Source organism: Amaranthus tricolor, chromosome 1 (genome assembly GCF_026212465.1).
Source record: "Amaranthus tricolor cultivar Red isolate AtriRed21 chromosome 1, ASM2621246v1, whole genome shotgun sequence".
NCBI lineage: Eukaryota > Viridiplantae > Streptophyta > Magnoliopsida > Caryophyllales > Amaranthaceae > Amaranthus > Amaranthus tricolor.
In genome coordinates this window covers 6,999,098-7,016,121 of record NC_080047.1, presented here as the reverse complement: position 1 = coordinate 7,016,121, position 17,024 = coordinate 6,999,098, and the positions used below count along the sequence as shown (strand labels likewise).

General features: G+C 32.4%; 3 protein-coding genes across 4 annotated transcripts; 2 read left to right on the top strand and 1 right to left on the bottom strand.

Annotated features, from left to right (window-relative positions):
• Positions 1–3: 3 nt before the first annotated feature.
• Positions 4–3,323, bottom strand: LOC130811743 (uncharacterized). The gene is made up of 3 exons (XM_057677923.1): positions 3,113–3,323; positions 2,059–2,140; positions 4–905 (listed from the first exon to the last, which is right to left on the bottom strand). Exons 2-3 carry the CDS (start codon positions 2,106–2,108, stop codon positions 686–688), a joined length of 270 nt encoding a protein of 89 aa, XP_057533906.1. The 5' UTR covers positions 2,109–2,140; positions 3,113–3,323; the 3' UTR covers positions 4–685.
• A 2,851-nt stretch (positions 3,324–6,174) lies between these two features.
• LOC130822591 (methyl jasmonate esterase 1-like) lies at positions 6,175–8,332 on the top strand. Its single transcript, XM_057687671.1, has 3 exons — positions 6,175–6,779; positions 7,385–7,516; positions 8,060–8,332. Exons 1-3 carry the CDS (start codon positions 6,321–6,323, stop codon positions 8,330–8,332), a joined length of 864 nt encoding a protein of 287 aa, XP_057543654.1. The 5' UTR covers positions 6,175–6,320.
• An 875-nt stretch (positions 8,333–9,207) lies between these two features.
• Positions 9,208–16,151, top strand: LOC130822564 (methyl jasmonate esterase 1-like). Of its 2 annotated transcripts, none has more exons than XM_057687669.1 (3): positions 9,208–10,364; positions 11,531–11,668; positions 12,282–14,692. In XM_057687669.1, exons 1-3 carry the CDS (start codon positions 9,891–9,893, stop codon positions 12,585–12,587), a joined length of 918 nt encoding a protein of 305 aa, XP_057543652.1. In that variant the 5' UTR covers positions 9,208–9,890; the 3' UTR covers positions 12,588–14,692. The 2 variants fall into 2 exon arrangements, with proteins under 2 accessions (XP_057543652.1, XP_057543653.1); XM_057687670.1 differs by lacking the exon at positions 12,282–14,692 and adding an exon at positions 15,517–16,151 and having other exon boundaries at positions 9,365–10,364.
• The last annotated feature ends 873 nt before the right edge of the window (positions 16,152–17,024 follow it).

Genomic DNA, 17,024 nt, shown 5'->3' with positions numbered 1-17,024 from the left:
GGCTTCCAAAAAAAAAAGATATTTATCTTTTTAACGTATTAACCTCAAGATCTCAAATGTTAAGAACATACTGTTGTAATTAACATGCTGAAGAAATAGCAAACTAGCTATTGCCTCATGTTTGTGCGGCTTCAATTACATATTCAGATATTTAACACACCAGTAAAAAGGGAAAGATGTTTCCATCCATGATGGTAAAGAAAAGAGTAAACGGCTAAAGGGTAAATACTATCACCCCGTATACATGATTAGTGTGGTTTGTCTCGTCTGCCTAATGACAATATCTGATTTTGAAGATATGCTGTAACCATGTGTGTGACATGTTTGTTCAGAGCTTGAAGATCAAGGCTCAGCAAGCCATGACCGATGACCGATGACCGTATCAGTAAGTGGCCGACAGGGTTAGTTCACACATCAGGGTTTTATTCTCAGTAACTATCCAAAAACAAACTTATTGAAATAAATTTCAACAAGATACATAGAAGCATAACCTACATGTTGTTGCACCATAACTTTTCCAGAAACACTAGCAAACAGATGAGATGCACTAACTTGGAACCTTCACTGTGCTAAGCAAGATACATGTTTAATCATACCTTAAAACAGAAAATTTTTCGGCTGTTCAAGAAAGCAAGATACAGTATAAGTTGAACTGCCAAGCAAGCTTAAAAGTGAAATGCTACCTTCATTCTGGCACAACAGCATCAGTAGCAGAATTTTCGGCTTCCAAAAGCTTCATTTGACGCTCTGCATGTTCTCTTTCGCAAGCGCTGATCCCCATAATAATGTCCAGCATGGTGCCTGTTGTGCCAAAGAACACAAGTGGAGCAAGCGATTTCCTTTTTATTCCAACAGGAATGGCAACCAAAGCACCCAATACTGAGAAAACCCATGTCCCCAGGGCACTGCCAAGACAAAATCGCTGATAAATGTTGCATCTTAGTCATATTAATGAAGATGTAATCAATAACAAGTATTAACGATAAACAAAAGAGGCACAAAAATCCAGATGTGATATCCAAAAGATGGTAGATTAAAAGTCATCAAAAACATCATAGATAATCATTTTCATCAAAGATCAAGACGTTATACAGCAAAATGATCACATTTTTTTACTACTGGATTATAGAATACATCACATTTTGCATTTCAATAACTCATTAGGATTAAGGAGTCTGCGAAAAACAGGAAGCTACTGACTATTATGGTATTCTAGTGTGCAACAAGTAACAATAGCTAGTAGTCAACTATTACTGATTCGTTGCAGTACCCAGCTTAAGTTTCCAGCTCATGCAAATAACACCGCAAGTGGAAGCATTACCTCAGCCCTAACAACATTTGGTAGAATGACGAATTTACACAGGGAATATCCCTGGAAACCAATAACGTCTCAGTTCCATAATACTGTTCTTAATTTCAAATTCAAAGAAGGCTATTCAGTAATTTGTCAATTGTAGTTACAATGATGCCATGCATAGCAAACAATCAGAGTTCGCATTCTAGATACCATAGTTCAATTTTCCTTCAGCGCCTTGTAGATGATAGATATACTTAGTCTTTTTTTTTTTGTTTTAATTATGAACTACATTGCAAATCAAATCATAAGGTAATCTCAAGCTAACACTATGTTCGGTCTTCAAACAAGTTATAACAACAGCCCATGGGAAAATTGTCAAATTCACAACAATTCACCTTTTTCTTATTATTGTATGCCAGCAGACCACACGTTTTGTTACAAGTAATATCATATGAAGGAAGTATAAATAAAGAACTAAAAAATGTTAAGAAAACCCAATTAAAGTCAAACATGTCATGTGAAATCTAATGACAGTGCAAAAGACAAGAGCTCAGATTTGTAATAACATACAGGCAACTATTTCCCTACTCAGATATCATCCAAGATTTCAACTGGAAAACTTATTCCAAAGCGAATGTTGGTAAACCAGAAACATACAAGAAACAGAACTATTGATTAAAAAGAATTAAACCATGTCAAGTTAGCAGAATATTGAATACTCAAGTAAGTTTCACTTAGGGGGAGGAAGGGAAGAAACTAACTTGGAAACAGAGCATTCCTCAAGTTGCTTTACTTCCTCTTTGCCAGCCATCTTTTACAACTCCTTAATCTCTTAATGTGGATCTGTTGGCAAATATAAATCAAAAGTGTAAACAATTCAAGAAAGATAAATAAATAAAACTCAATTTCAAACACATACCAGCACTAGAAGTATTCTAAGTATACGATAGAAAAAGGAAAACATAAACGGGAAGAAAGCACGAGATTTGAAAGCAAATTGGGAAGGCGCGCACCACTATGTAATACATGGTGGTAATGATAATGAAAGGTTACTGTAATTTTGGTAAGAAAATCTATTGACAAGTTTAATAATCATGTTTCTTATACATCAATCATCTCATATTCTTCGCAAAATCATTCCAATATGTTACCATTGGAAAAATATGGTATGAGGTGATAATAAAAATTTGTAAATAAAAAAACTTTTTTATCGTTAAAGTTTCATCAACGTGGGAAATACATCATACATTTCTTGAAATTTTACGATACAAATAATTTTCATTACAAATGTTTGGTACCAACAAACAAACATTTGATACCAACCAACAAACAAACAGGGTGTTAGGTTCGTTCCTCAAGATAATACAACCTAATTTTTATCCACTAAAGTACATCCCTTCTATATTCAACACACCAGAAACCACAAATTAAACAAAAAACATACCAATGATTCAAACCAAATTTAAATCACTACAATAGTCACTTTGCATAGAATAAATTCAAACAAAATACTTAAAATAAACTTAGTTTCAGATTCTTTCGGCAAGCACGAATACATAGCAGCAAACAAAAAAGTAAAAGTGCAATAATTCAATTTAAAATATAAGTAAGATTGAGTGAGTCACTATCTCCGAATCTGCAAAGCAAAAATTTTCCTACCATAAAAATATTAGAAACGACGAATGTGATTGAATTTCCATCAATTAAGGATTAGATTGAGGGTTGAAAACACGGAAAAAATTAGGAGTGAAATTATACGGTAATTGAACATAATAATCTGAGACATTTATTTAAGTAGAAAGAGGAGAGATTTACCAGAATTTCATGCGGCGAAGAAGTCGGAATCGGAAGTTGATAGTTTCTGCGGCAAGAGATGTTTTACTCTAAAGTCTCAACTGAAATCTGGTCTCTAGTAGCGGCAATCCTCCCTCACCCGATCATACGTGAATTGACCCGCCCACGGCTGTATGATCACGTTGGCTCAGCTTCGAGTTTAGGTTTGGGTGTATATAGACAGATTAAAAAGACATTTGATTCGAACATAACTCTTTAGTTAATTAGATAAAAAAAAAATTCATAATTCTTATTGATTTAGTTTTGATCCACTTAAATCGTTTAGCATTTTTTATTTTTATTTAGGATTTTTAACATTGACTACATCTTGCTTTTAGGCTTCAATTTAAAACTTTTTATTTATAATTTTTTTATTTTGTTTACTATAAAAAGTATGAAAATATTTATTTGAGTCAAAATTAACTCGTTTAATTAAATGAGTTATACAAATTTATTTGAGGATTGTTAAGCTCCTAAATTAGTATTAAACTAGATAGTACCCGTGCAATGCACGGCTTTATCAAATTTTGTGACATATTTGTATAAATAAAGAAATTAAAATTTTACAAAGTGTAAATTATAGTTATATTTCGTTTCACTCTGTACAGTTATATACATTATGTACATTATATCATATTTTGCATTATGCGCATCAATATAATTATATTTATACTTTTATTTTTTATTTTGAATAAAAGAGCAAATGGTTCGTACCCTGAGTATAATACGAAATTATGAGTTTTTTAATAAAAAATAACATACCAATTTTTGCTAATAAAAATAACTATTACATTAGTTAATAGAAGTATTAAATATTATTACTATTAATAACACACTTTAAAATCAAATATAAATACATAGAAATATGTAAAATTATTTTATTAGTTTAAAGGAAAAATATAATTTTTTTTCTCATAAAAAATATAAGTGACTTATATAAAGATAGTCACAACCTAAATCAATTAGAATTAATCATTGCATTTAAGTAACCAAGCGTATAAATAACAAAAACAAATCCTAATAAAAGTATAATATGTTTTAATCATCTCAAATATTCAATACACTAAATTATATTCATTTAATAAATAAAGTAAAAACATTTTATAAATAATTGAAATAAATAAAATATAGTATATAAGTAGTTTTCTAATACATTAAATGTGATTTGACCTAAAAAGTAAAAAAAGAAAACAATTAATAAGAATAATAGTAGTAATATACTCAAAATAAGAAAAGTATAAGTCAAAGATAATCATAATAACAATGACATTATCATTAAATTTTAGAGGGAAAACTTTTAATGAGGAAGAGACACATAAGTATTTCTTAAAATTTGATGATGTCAGCCGTATTTTGTTTTAGTAATAGTTATAATTATAATATAGATGTTAAATGTGATAAACTATATAGCATATTCAAAAGCTTCAAATATCAAATTACTTTTTGTTGAATTAGTTCTTTGATATGGTATTAGAGCTTTGAATCTTATCTGACTTTTGATTTCATGTGGAATGTTTAATACCATGTATGAGGAGGATATGCATTGCTTCGACATTTCTAGCCCACAGTATTCTCGTATTAAAAGGCGTAATACGGTAATAGAGTATATGATATATTTTGAGGCTTTAACTATCATTCTATTTTTTTATTTTTTTTTTGAGTTAGTTCCCGACAAAGTTACTGAATATTTTGCATCATTGTTCCTTCTAAAATCGTTTTGTGGTCTAATTTCTCACTCAATTTTCATTGTTTCTGCGTAATGTTATTTTTGAATGAAAAACGATCGCCAAATACGTTACGATGCTAAGAACAAACAACAACGAACAAAATAAAGTTTGACAATGTAACTAAAAAGACACAAAGATTTAAGGAGGTTCACCCAATGATGGCTACGTCCTCCGTGGTGTGTAGTTTATGTTTATATTATATCAAAAGAATACAAACAACACTTCAATATGAAGAATTACAATTGAGATAGAGATAACAAACAAGAAAGACTATGTGTTTGGCTTAGGGGTTGTGTTTGATGTGTGAGTATGTGAGCCCTATTTATAGTACTAGATACATGAAGATGAATGGCTCACATAAATACATAGTTAATATTGAATAATGAATACTAAGAAATAACTCTAGGAACTTGGAAGGTCAAAAAACAGCATCCCACGCATATCAGAGAGACCGCTCGACTAAACAGAGAGCTCGCTCGGGTCGAGCGGCTCGGTCGAGCGAGAAGCAAGCACCTTCTGGATACATTCTGTCTTACTGCTCGACCAAACAAAGAGAATTGCTCGGTCGAGCGGAAGCTCGCTCGATCGAGCGGACAGGTCGAGCGACCATACAGATCCTACTGTCAGAATTCTGATCGTGCTTTCATTAACCAAGACCCTTCTTCTTCTTCATTACTCTTCATTAACACACATAATTCACCATGAATACTCCACACATAATTACACCCATTTAATTACACCCATTTAGTTACCACCATCCAAGAGTCACACTCATGAATTCAATCCTTTAATGTGCACTCAAGTCACACACTACCATTCATAACATTGAATGATATAACTTGTTTTATGCATACACATATATTGTTTAATTGTTTACGAAATGCCTGCATATGACTTCACATTGGTGATTTAGTGAAATGTTGACTAGCAAATTCTTCTTTATACGGTTTTACTGTAAAACGCTCTTCATATATGGACTGAATAGCCCAACTAATACAATTATAACATATAAACTCCTTGTTTTTAGATCCTCTCGTAGAGAAATCGTCTATTACAAGAGTAGCTTATCGCGATATGGCTTTGGAAAGCAACCTCAGAACAATAACAAACTTCTAATACCATTTACCTGTACCATTAAGAATCAGAGATCATAAAATTTGTAGACCTCATTCCAGACAGGCTGAATACATGTGGATGTAATGTTGTTTCTTTTGTGCTTCCAAATTTTGGCTGTTATTTCTGGATGCTTCCATTCTCAACCATTAATGTCTTATTCAAAAAAATTTCCATTTGGAATTTAGTATTTAAACTATGAAAATGACAATTGCTAACCACACAGAAAATCTAATGCCAGAAACCATCCACATCGCTAGCCACAGAGAGCACCACCACCTTACTATCAACACATTCACTCAATTTGCCACTTATTGATTTCACACACTATTTGTTTCACAAAAGCAAATATGAAGAGAAAGGCGATCACAGTATCTGTCATCGCGTTTCTCTTCGTTGCTGCAATATCTAATTCCGATGAGCACAATCCTCATCGTAACACAACAGTCTCGAACACCAACCATTTCGTGCTAGTTCATGGGTCGTGTTTTGGGGCATGGTCATGGTTTAAACTTGTGCGGTTACTGAAATCTGCAGGACATACAGTCACTTCTATTGATTTAGCTGCTTCTGGTATAAATCTTTTGCATGCTAAAGATGTTCAGTCCTTCTCAGATTACTCTAAGCCTTTGATGGATTTCATGGAATCTATCCCTTCACATCAAAGGGTGGTGCTTGTTGGACATAGTTCAGGTGGGACTGTCATATCACAGGCCATGGAGCATTTTCCACACAAGGTTTCTGTGGGTGTGTTTTTATGTTCTGTAATGCCTGGTCCATCCTTCAATTCCTCTGCAATTGCTAAAATGGTAAAACTTTCTTCTCGGTTCTAAAACAAGAGTATATTTCTTAAGTTTACGGTTAGGATAATCCTCTACATGCAAAAAGAAGGAATTGATCTTCCATAGGTGTTGAGAATTGAATCACAGTCACAAGAGATGTCTAAAATTAATCCAATAGACCGAAACTAAATATGACTTGACTCGACTTTAAATAACATGTACGTAAAAATCAAATCAAATTGTCAACATATTCAAATACGCACGAATCAAAATTAACATGACGAGAGATATCATACCCGAAAGGTCAAAGCCTGCCCAAATACCAAGAGTGGAAGAGAAAATATTTAGTCATTGGGACAACCCATTATTCTTGCCTAGAATAATATCATATATTTTTATTCTGGGGTGAGGATAATCCCTCCAGGCAAAAGGGGGAGGGGAATTGATCATTCTATAGATGGTGAAAATATAATCCTTTTATTGAGAGTGAAGGGAAAATGTTCAACCATTAGATCAACTAATGATTAGGATTTAAGACATTTTTTTGGTAATGGTAAAATTTGAGCATGTTCATTTTCTTAATTACTTGAATTTGGCTTTACTAAGTTTTCTGTACTTGATTGTCATTGAAGGTGATGAGTAGATTGGCTCATGAACTGGACAACACATTTACATATGATAAAGGTCTCAATAGTCCTCCAACAGCCTTTATCTTTGGCCCTAAGTTCTTATCACAAGTAGTATTTCAGTATAGCCCACATGAGGTATGTAACAATATTTTCAGAATTTTCTTTTTCTTCTGCTACATATATCATATATGATATCTGTCTTCATCTGTACATGGGTTGTTGCCAAGGGTTCTCTTTATTAATGAAATTTACTTGACTACACACATACTATTTGCCCTCTCTTTGAAGGGGTACGGATGTGGTTTGTTTGCTGGACTGCAATCCTCCCGCACCCCAGAACGTGACTTTGTGCAGGATTATTAGGCTGATGAACTACGACTTTGTACGATCGGACATATGCACATGCCAAACTCCACCTCTAGGCATGTGGCCAATAAAATCAACTAAATTTTGGCCATTTGAATTGGACTAGGCCACACCTTTAACATTTGGTATAGTCAACTCTAAACTATTGTGATTTGCAAATTTTTCATAAGCTTCGAAATTCGATTTAGTCGAGCCCATACTATTGTGATTTGAGATTATGACTTTGACGTTATTATTGTTTGATAATTAATCGCGCCTTAAAGATTTGATCAGCTCATGTGATTTTATGTAATATTGTAACCATATGTACAGGATGCAGATCTAGCAACAGTGTTGGTAAGACCAAAACCGTTGGTGAGTGTGGATGGTTTGGTCCTTACAAAAGCAAAGTTCGGATCAGTGAGAAGAGTTCTCATTTGTGCTGAGCAAGACAAGATTGTAACACAAGATGTTATTAAAGAAATCTTACTGAAAAATCCCCCAAACAAGTTTTTCAACATAAGGAATTCAGATCATATGGCTATGGTTTCTCAGCCTAGACAACTTTTTGCTCATTTACTTAGTATTTCACGAGACTATTCTTGACTGTTTCATATCTATTAGAGTATATAACATATTATGAGGCCTAAACAAAAGCTTAAGCTAATAGTTGAGACCTCGAAATATGTCATATACTCTAACAATGTTCACTGAATCACACAATTCTGCAAAGTTGGGAGAATGCTGATACAAGAAGTTTCTAAGCAAGAATCATAATTCAAACACATGGGCGGTTCAAAGCACATTTTGAGTGCCCGATCACTTAGGCCCCAAAGATTAGGAGCCCTAAATTAGTTTTATGATGCATTTTTTTTATAATCAATCTATGCATTTTATACTTAATTTTTAGCTTTTTATAGATTTGTTTGATTATGAGATGAATGTTGTGTTGTTATTACGGTTTATTAACGAATATCAAGCATAAACTATTTAGAATGTAATTATATATTTTTGGTGTTACATATTTTTATACCTGATGTAATTTTTTTAATAATTCGTACAGGCGTAAGGATCCTTGCCTAATTCAAAAGTAATTGCAAAAGAAATAAAAAAATAGGACCTATAATCTTTACACCGTACCTGATTCAGCAAATTTACAAGTATATGCATATGTTTCTGATGAAGTGTTCAGATTTTCTTTTGTGTGTGATTGTAGTAAAAATAGAAGACAAAAATGTTATTTTTCCAAGTTTAATGGCAGTTTTTCTAAAATGTTTGGATCTAGTTTAGTACTGCAAAGTATGCTTGTCACTTTAGATGATTGACTGATTGAAATATTGTGTGTTAGTGTGTTACAATTTTTTTATTGTGATGACAAACACAAGAAAGACAAACAGATAAATAATAAAGATCATATATAAATTTCTTTGGATTTCTTTGTTTGTACGAAATCGTAAAAACTTTGTCAAGGTGTACAGTATAATCAGGAAATTTAGATTCTAAGCCCATGTGCCGCTTAACATGGATCGTTTGTCTAAAAACCTTATTAATATTGAATTGTGTAACATCTAAACAAAAGAATAATAGCCGAGTTGGTGCAGAGATAAGTGTTTAGTATCATATGACCTATACTAATATGTTGAATTTGCCTAGTCATATAGTAGATTGCTATTTGTTTGACCCTTTCAAAAGCAAATTCCAAACAGTAAATCCAAAAATTTCAAACTAAATGTGTGTGGATTACACGTTTGGTTTATATTTGTGAACGTTGAATAGTTTTCTTACTTAGAAGACAGCTGCAAACTTTTAAGATTTGAATTCTATCTAGTATCTAATATAATAAGTTTCTTGACCAGAACAGATCTAGAATATCCCAGAAATGGTCAAAAGTTGTATTAATTATTCATGCAAATCATGTTGATTTACCTTATCCAAGACAATATAAGTATTCAAAACGAACCCAACAATATTATATTTACCCGACTTTATAATCGAACCCAATTTGATTTAACTTCAAAAATTGATTCATCAACATGGACACAAGACACGATTTTAAACCAACTCAAAACACCTTATCATTAAACCAATTCGATGATTTCTATGTGTGGATTCAGTGATGCAGTAGCATAATTGTTGCAACCATTTCTATGCCTCTGTGAAGATTATGGAGAAAATGGCAAAAACTAATCTGCATCAATGTCTAATTATTATAAATATCCTTCTGATGTTCTTTGCTACAAATCAAGGCTTCTGTGAACATCTTGATCATCAACATAAACCCAAATCAAAGCACTTTGTGTTAGTTCATGGTTCATGTTTAGGAGCATGGTCTTGGTACAAACTTCTGCCTCTCCTTAAATCATCTGCTTACAAAGTAAGTGCAATTGATTTAGCAGCTTCAGGGATCGACTCGTTGCAGCCTAACGATCTTCGATCCATGGTCGAGTATTTTCAGCCTTTGACTGATTTGATGGCTGCTCTTCCCTTGAATCAAAAGGTGATTCTTGTTGGTCATAGTTTAGGAGGCTTGGCTATATCTTATGCTATGCAGCATTTTCCTGAAAAGATTTTGGTGAGTGTGTTTGTTACTGCTCAAATGCCTGGCCCTGCTCTGAATATCTCCACACTGAGCCAAGAGGTAACTTGTTTAAAACTTCTAATGGCCCGTTTGATAATCGGTATTAAATAGTGGGAATGAGAATGATTTATTTATCTCATTCCCATGGTAATGAAGTTTGATCATAAAAAGTTTTTTTTTTCACAATTTTCCATTGCTACCTGATGCAAAGTTTTCAAATGGTGATGTATTGGAATGAATTTTGTGAGGAAAATAAAATTGTTAAAGGAGAATAAGTATAACCAATAAACTTATCAAAAGATATTCCTATCAAAAGTACACTAACTTTTCATTATAATTCTCTAGTGACGATAACGAAACGGGCCTTAAATATAGTATTTGATCATCATCACACTAACCTACTAGTTTTGTTCTCCTCTCCATTAAAGTATCCATGTCAAAAGCTTTATACTTCACGTATGAGTCATTTGAACACTTCAATTTGGTGCTATTATATGTGCCTTTAGTCACGATGATTCATGTGTGTGCAAAAACGGCTCTAGGTGCCTTGGTATACTAGACTAGGTATGAAGAGTGGCTTGTGAGGCTAAAAGGAGAACCTAAAGAAAAGAAGGAAATTTTGGGTTGTAAAGAAAGAAGAAAAAGTCGAGTTAACTTTGTGTGCCCTAGTTTTTGTGACTTGTTTAGTTTTTCCTTTGAAGTCTAATGTATGTGGGTCTTTGGTGGGCATGTCTAATAAACACTCAAAATTCTTATTGTAATTGACTCTTGTGATTTCTTCATCAATTAATAAGACAATCTAGATCTAGGGAGGAGTAATCTAATCGGGTGAACCACATTAAACTTGGTGTTGTTTGATTACATTAATTCCATGCTCTTGCTTACGGATCCCGATTTTTCTAGTTTTGAGTTTTGATCCCAATCAAACACTTACTATTAATCTTTGACAATTCAAGTTTGATTAAATATCCATGAATCCTTAACCTCAATAGGTTCAATTTGTCTGGATTTTTTCCATAAAACAGTCATGTGAGACGTATCCAAACAGTACATAAGTATACAAGTCCGAGTAACATAGCCTCTCCCCACCTGATTTGTAATGTTTCTAACGGATCTGACTGATGTTGCTTACAATACATGATTTTGCTCATTAAATTTTCTTAACAAAGACTTGTATCTTATGTGTACATATATAACAAGCTTGTGTTATCCTACTTTGATTGCAGTTATTAAAGAAAAGTGGTCCTGGACCTGGATTAGATAACAAATATACATATGACAATGGTCTCAACAATCCTCCAACTACCTTCTTGTTTGGTCCTAATTTCTTATCACAAAAGGTTTATGACCTTAGTCCGTCTGAGGTAAGTAATTTATTGAGCAAAAGTCTTATAACTAATTAGTTAGTAAAATCTTTCTAGTAATTCATAATTTGCCAATCTCTTCGCGAACACGAATTGTCAAGGAACCAATTCAACCAAAGTTTAAGATGTTGGTTGAGACCCTAAGATATATTATATACTCTAACACGCCCCTTTATATAAAAGCCCTTTGGGCTAAAAGTGTAGATACAATACAAGTCCTCCTCATATCTTGACGTTGAATATTTTACTTTAAATAGAACCCATAACCTCTTGTCACACCGACTTCTCATACCATGTCAAGGAACCAACTCAATAAAAAGCTTATGCTGATGGTTGAGGCCCTAGGTTATGTGAATTATGGTTCGTTTTGATAAATTTGTCATGAGAATTGACTGCATACAAATCCAATGAGGTTCCATCATAAAACCAATTCAAGTTTATATATTTGTCAACATCTCTCTAATTCTTTGATGTGGGACACATATGAGTTATTTTTCAATTATGTTTTGGGCTATTTTCGAGATATTTCAATTGAATTGCAAATTCAAAGGTGAATTAGCTAACCAACCCTGTGACAACGTTCTTGACACAATCAAATAATGATCATTGGCAGGATATTGATCTAGCTATTACATTGATAAGGCCATTACCCTTGTTCAGCATCCAAGACATGTCTAAGATACTTGTTTTATCGAATGAGAAATATGGATCGGTTCCTCGAGTTTATATCATTTCTGAGGAAGATAAGATCATGGATAAAGAAGTGGAGAGGTGGATGATTAAGAAAAATACTCCTAATAAAGTGGTAACCATCAAAGGGTCTGATCATATGGTAATGGTCTCACAACCTCTTCAGCTTTTTGCTCATCTTCAAAGAATTGCAGCAGAATTTGAGTACCATAACCAGGGTCGGCCCTAGGCAAGCGCAAAAAGGACGTGTGTTCAGAACCCACAAAAAAAGTAGACAAATTTTGCTTTCATATTCATTAAACTAATAATATTAACTTATGTACTAATTATTGAATTATAAATACACGATTATTAAACAAACAATTGATAACATCGAGCTCTATTATTGGTGTGTAATATTTTCTATATTATAGATTTCTAATTATTAATCTATATTTTATAATTAGAGTTCATAATTTACTTTTCGTCCCGGGCATCTAAAATCCCTCTGTCGGCCCTGACTATTATTAGAAAGCCTTACCGTTGCACATGAGAAGCAGTCCGATCCCCGTGTTTCGAATCATCTTAACACTTGAAAATTCGGTCTCCAAGACACCAAATGCTTCTATAACAACGATTGTACTCAAATATGCAGTAGAACCGTAGAAGTTGGCTATTTTCTAACTTTTCTATTTTTGAGTATTTAATGATAGAATATGTAATATATTATGGGGTTACATTATCATTGATCTATCTGGTATATCCCGTTTAAAAAAATTAAGACCAAGCTCTGAGAAAAGGTAGAAGACAGCAAACCATACACATATAGGAAAACGTGAAAAAAGAATCCCTCAGCTAAAAAAACACCCAAACGGAAGATTCTACACATTCTATTATATATTACCTTTGATTTTTTTCTTCTTTTCATTGGGAATATAGGAAGGAATTAAGGAATTAATAATTAGTGGTAAGATTTTATTAAGAATAATTATTGATTCGTAATAATTATTGTTGTATGAAAGTATAAAAATGGGTAAAGGAGTTTAGTGAAATAAAAAAAAAATAGTTATAACCATTATTATGAAAGAACCAAATAAATTTTAAAGGTTAAAAAAGATAAAATGTGATGCATTTTAATATAATTTGTTAGACAAATAAGGTTATTTTGTTAAAAAAATATTCTAAAATAAAAAGATTCAATAAAAGAAGAATTTTGTGAAACTTTTATTTGCAAAAATGAGAAGAACAAATAAGAACGGAGGGAGTAGTTGTTAGAGACTTTTGGACCTTATCATATTTTAAGTGTAAAAAATGTAATTTTTTTGGAGTCAAAAGATCCGAGTCCAAATGTGTTTCCTGTAGAACACTTAAGAGTTCATATTTGGATTCTAGAAATTTATGTGTCCTAAAATCCAAATTATGATCAAAATTTATATAATAAAATTCACTTATTAAAAATATTTATTTTCGATCTGAATTCAAATCCTATTTATTAGACTTTTAAGATTAGGATTCAAGTCTGAATCCAACTCTAAGACAACAACGGTCTAATCTAGACCTACTAAGATCCTAAAATGTACATCCCCTCCTTAGTTTAACAATATAAGTAATAGCAATATTGTTATAATATAATTATGTTTCATCTTTAATTTATATATCAACAGTAATACTTTTTCCGTTCTCTAATGAAGTTCTCAAAAAGAATGTTAACGAGAATTAAGAAAAATAGAATATTTTAGAAAGTGAATATATTATTTAATTGAATAATAAATTTGCTTGGAGAAAAGTAGGGACCATAAGCATTAAAAAAATATTTAAAAAGTCAGTAGAAAAAATGTAGGGACCACAACTAATAAAAAATTAATTTTATAAAATTAGTGGAAAATTCAAATGTTAAATTGAAGTTGGTGGAGGATATGTGAGGTATATAAGCATTATAAAAATATTAAAGTGAATATAAATAAGGTTATTTTTATCCAAAATTTATAATATAAATAAAAAGATAATCTATAAGAACAATAAATAAAACATTCAAAATGACAAATGGAAATTTCTTTTAACTAACGGAGGAAGTCAGAAAATGTCTATGCACTATGCATGTGGTTTATGCTTTTTCATTTTCTAATCTAAATTATAAACTTGGAACTTTTCTGTGGGGGAGAAAGCATACATGTAGTTCAAATCTGGCCAATATGAAAAATGAACATCTCCAGTTCTCCATTGACCCTTGACCCTTGACCATTTCTTGTACGTGTAAAGAAATTTTGTTAGACTTTGAAATTATATTGTCTTGGTTAAGATAATTTATTGACATCTTGAAACATGAATCTAAATGGGTGTTATAAATGCACTTTATAACGGTCAAATTACTATAACCTTTTGTGTTTGCTAATCTATTTTTAGAGTAATTGATATGTCAGTTTATAAACTTCAAAAAAAATAAATTGCCTATATCATAAGTGATTAATTTTAGAGTAATTACATACAATCTTTGAATAATTAATTGGAAAAATGAGCTAATTATATAGACTCATCTCAAGGTAAAACGGTCTTATATAAGACTTGTTAGTGTGAATATAACATGATAGTTTAGTTACAAAAGTGATGTCTTTACTAGATTATAGTTACTCCGTTCTAAAATACTCGTTATATAAGACTTATTAGTATTATTTATCTTTTAAGTTTATTTTATATATTGTATATCAACTTTTGATAATTTTTAATTAAACATAATTTAAAATATTAATAATCAAATTAACCGTTATATTGCGTCAAAATGAAATGTTAGTAACTATAAATAAAGAACAGAAAAAGTTGTTTAAAAAAGAGCAGAGCTGGACGATATAAATACCCATGTGATAAGGGCCCCAACACCCTCTAACGATCTTAATTGGTCTTAAATTCTTGTCAAAAGAGTTTATGACATCCGGTTTTGCTCATGACTAGAGAAGTTGATGTAAGAAAATAAAATTGGAGTAATATTTTCGAAATTAAGGTTATTTGTTATTAATATATATTTACATATTATTTAGGTTTAGGGTTATATTTTGTTATTGTTATTTTCTAATTAAGTGTAAATTACTTGTATAAACAAAGGTGCTACCTCTTATTAATATTTAATATATTCATAACCCAAAACCTTAATCTCTACTTTATTTTTTGCATTATTAATTTTTCAGTTCAAACTCGGTTCATCAATCGAAATACTTGTTTTGCAACCACGTTGATTGAAATAATTGGACCCTTACATTTGTTCAGCTTCTAAGACATGTTAGAGCCTTTTGTTAATGGTGACTCAAACTAGTAAATTACCATTGTTGAAGATGATGAACAGTAGCAAACACCGACTCGGCGTGGTATGCTAATCTTGAAGTAAATTTCCAGAGACTAATGCCGAGTCAGCGTCCGTGGTTTTTGGAGGACAACCGACTCGGCTGTGATGGCTGACAAACTGCATTTTGTTCCAGAAGAAGAAGCCGACTTGGCGGCAATACGGGACGGAGAAAAGCCGAGTCTGCTGCGATTACATTTTGTGCGAGGAGCAGTTTTCAATTTCTTTTAGCCGGTTATTTTGTGATACTTGGTACCCAAGTATCTTGTGTTTAGGTTTTATTATAAATACTTCATTTTATTAGTACTAGGGTTCATTATTTACAAATTGAGAGAGAGATCACAAGAGAACCAATGTTATTTGTGAGTGTTATTGTGATTCATCTTGTAAATTCTTTGCGATCATAGTGAAATTATTTGATCTCGGTGCTTGTGGACGTAGCTTTCACATTGATAGTGAACCACGTTAAATTTCTTGTGTCATTTTCTTATTGTTCTTGTTTGAATTTCTTTATTGTTTCATTATTGTTCATCAATCTTGCTTCCACTGTCGCACAACAATTGGCATCAAGAGCCTAGGTTTAAGTCCTTGAAGAGTTTTTGACTGAAACAATGGCTGAAGATTCTACAATAAAAATTGAGAACTTCACAAGGAAAAATAGCTTTGGGCTATGGCAAATAAAGATGAAAAGGCTCCAAAGAGTACTATCGCGGGGTCAGAAGACGGACTAATGGATGGGCAATTAGCAATAATGGAGGAAAAGGCTCATTCTACCATTTCGCTAAGTTTGGATGACCATATCATCACGGAGGTCGCTGATCAGGCTACAGCGGCAAAATTATGGTTAAAATTGGATTCATTGTGTATGACTAACTCGCTAACCAACAAATTATTACTAAAGCAGCGGTTGTTCATCCTCCGAATGCAATCAGGTACTCCCTTACGGAACATCTTGAAAAACTTAACTCTATTTTACTGGATTTGCGTAACTTAGATGTTAAGATAGATGATGAGGATGCTGACTTGATCTTACTTGTGTCTCTACCGTCTAGCTATGAGAATTTTGTTGAGTCTTTTGTTGTTGGTAAGGAGTCACTGACCTTAGAAGAAGTGAAGGCAGCACTTTATACTAGGGAACTTCGTCAGAAAGCTATAGGTGATAACGGAGAGAGTGGAAGTGGGTTGTTAATTAAGTCCAGGAAGTCAAAAAAGAAAAAGGGGTTTAACAAAGGCAACAATACTGGGTCGGGTGTTGAGAACGACAATGAGGAATCTAGTAAAACTGCGAGGAAAACCTGTTATTACTGTAAGGAACCGGGTCACTTTAGGGCTAATTTTCCAGTGAGGAAGGGCAAG